Source organism: Mustela nigripes, unplaced genomic scaffold (assembly GCF_022355385.1).
Source record: "Mustela nigripes isolate SB6536 unplaced genomic scaffold, MUSNIG.SB6536 HiC_scaffold_2257, whole genome shotgun sequence".
NCBI lineage: Eukaryota > Metazoa > Chordata > Mammalia > Carnivora > Mustelidae > Mustela > Mustela nigripes.
The window spans coordinates 3,453-4,915 of record NW_026741664.1 but is presented as its reverse complement, the minus strand read 5'-3'; the positions used below and the strand labels follow the sequence as shown (position 1 = coordinate 4,915).

At 40.5% G+C, this 1,463-nt stretch overlaps 1 protein-coding gene across 1 annotated transcript in view; it reads left to right on the top strand.

Annotated features, from left to right (window-relative positions):
- Window positions 1–49: 49 nt before the first annotated feature.
- Window positions 50–1,463, top strand: part of LOC132008932 (zinc finger protein 850-like) — a 2,638-nt gene continuing 1,224 nt past the window's right edge. Inside the window, exon 1 of the mRNA XM_059387405.1 lies at window positions 50–766. Coding sequence (XP_059243388.1) covers window positions 50–766 — 717 coding nt within the window. The remainder of the gene's footprint in view (window positions 767–1,463) is intronic.

The window sequence follows — 1,463 nt, the reverse complement described above, 5'->3', positions numbered from 1 at the left end:
ATGTGGTAAATCCTTTGACTGCCACTCAACACTATCTCAACATCAGCGAATGCATACTGGAGAAAAAGTATACAAATGCAAAGAAGGTGGTCAAAGTTTTAAGGACTGTTTATCAACACATGGACATTCGCAGATCTATTCTGGAGAGAAACCCTGCACATGTCATGAATGTGGCAAGGCTTTTAATAATCATTCAAGTCTTAATAGTTCGCACGAAATTCATATTGCAGGGAAAAATTACAACTGTAATGAATGTGCCAACGCCTTTACATCATTATCAAAACTTATTCAACATCAGAGAATTCATAGTGGAGATAAACCTTACCAGTGTCAACAATGTGGCAAAAGGTTTAACCACAGCTCAAGCCTTATTCGACATCACAGAATTCATACTGGAGCAAAACCTTACAAACGTCAAGACTGTGGCAAGACCTTCAAGTGGAGGTCACATCTTTCTCAACATCACAACCTTCATAACGCAGAGAAACCTTACCAATGTCAAGAATGTGGCAAGAGCTTTAACTGGAGGTCATCCCTTTTTCAACATCACAGAATTCATACTGGAGAGAAACCATACCAATGTCAAAAATGTGGCAAGAGCTTTAAACGCAAGTCATCCCTTATTCATCATCACAAAACTCATACTGGACAGAAATCTTATAAATGTCATGAATGTGGTAAGGCCTATGCCGTCCACTCACAACTTACTCGACATCACAAAATTCATACTGGAGGGAAACCTTACCGATGTCAAGAATGTGGCAAGGCCTTTATCCACAACTCAAAACTTATACAACATCACAGAATTCATACTGGAGAGAAACCTTACCAATGTCAAGAATGTGGCAAAGCCTTTACCAGGAGGGCAATTCTTTCTCAGAATCAGAAAACTCATAGTGCAGAGAAACCTTACCAATGTCAAGAATGTGGCAAAGCCTTTACCAGGAGGGCAATTCTTTCTCAGCATCAGAAAACTCATAGTGCAGAGAAACCTTACCAATGTCAAGAATGTGGCAAGGCCTTTACCAGGAGGGCAATTCTTTCTCAGCATCAGAAAACTCATAGTGCAGACAAACCATACCGATGTCAAAAATGTGGCAAGAGCTTTAACCGGAGGACATCCCTTGTTCATCATCACAAATCTCATACTGGACAGAAATCTTATAAATGTCATAAATGTGGTAAGGCCTATGCCGTCCATTCACAACTTACTAGACATCACAAAATTCATACTGGAGAGAAACCTTACCAATGTCAAGAATGTGGCAAGGCCTTTACCAGGAGGGGAATTCTTTCTCAGCATCAGAAAACTCATAGTGCAGAGAGACCTTACCAATGTCAAGAATGTGGCCAGGCATTTACCAGGAGGACAATTCTTTCTCAGCATCAGAAAACTCATAGTGCAGAGAAACCTTACCAATGTCAAGAATGTGGCAAGGCCTTTAACTGGAGGTCATGTCTTG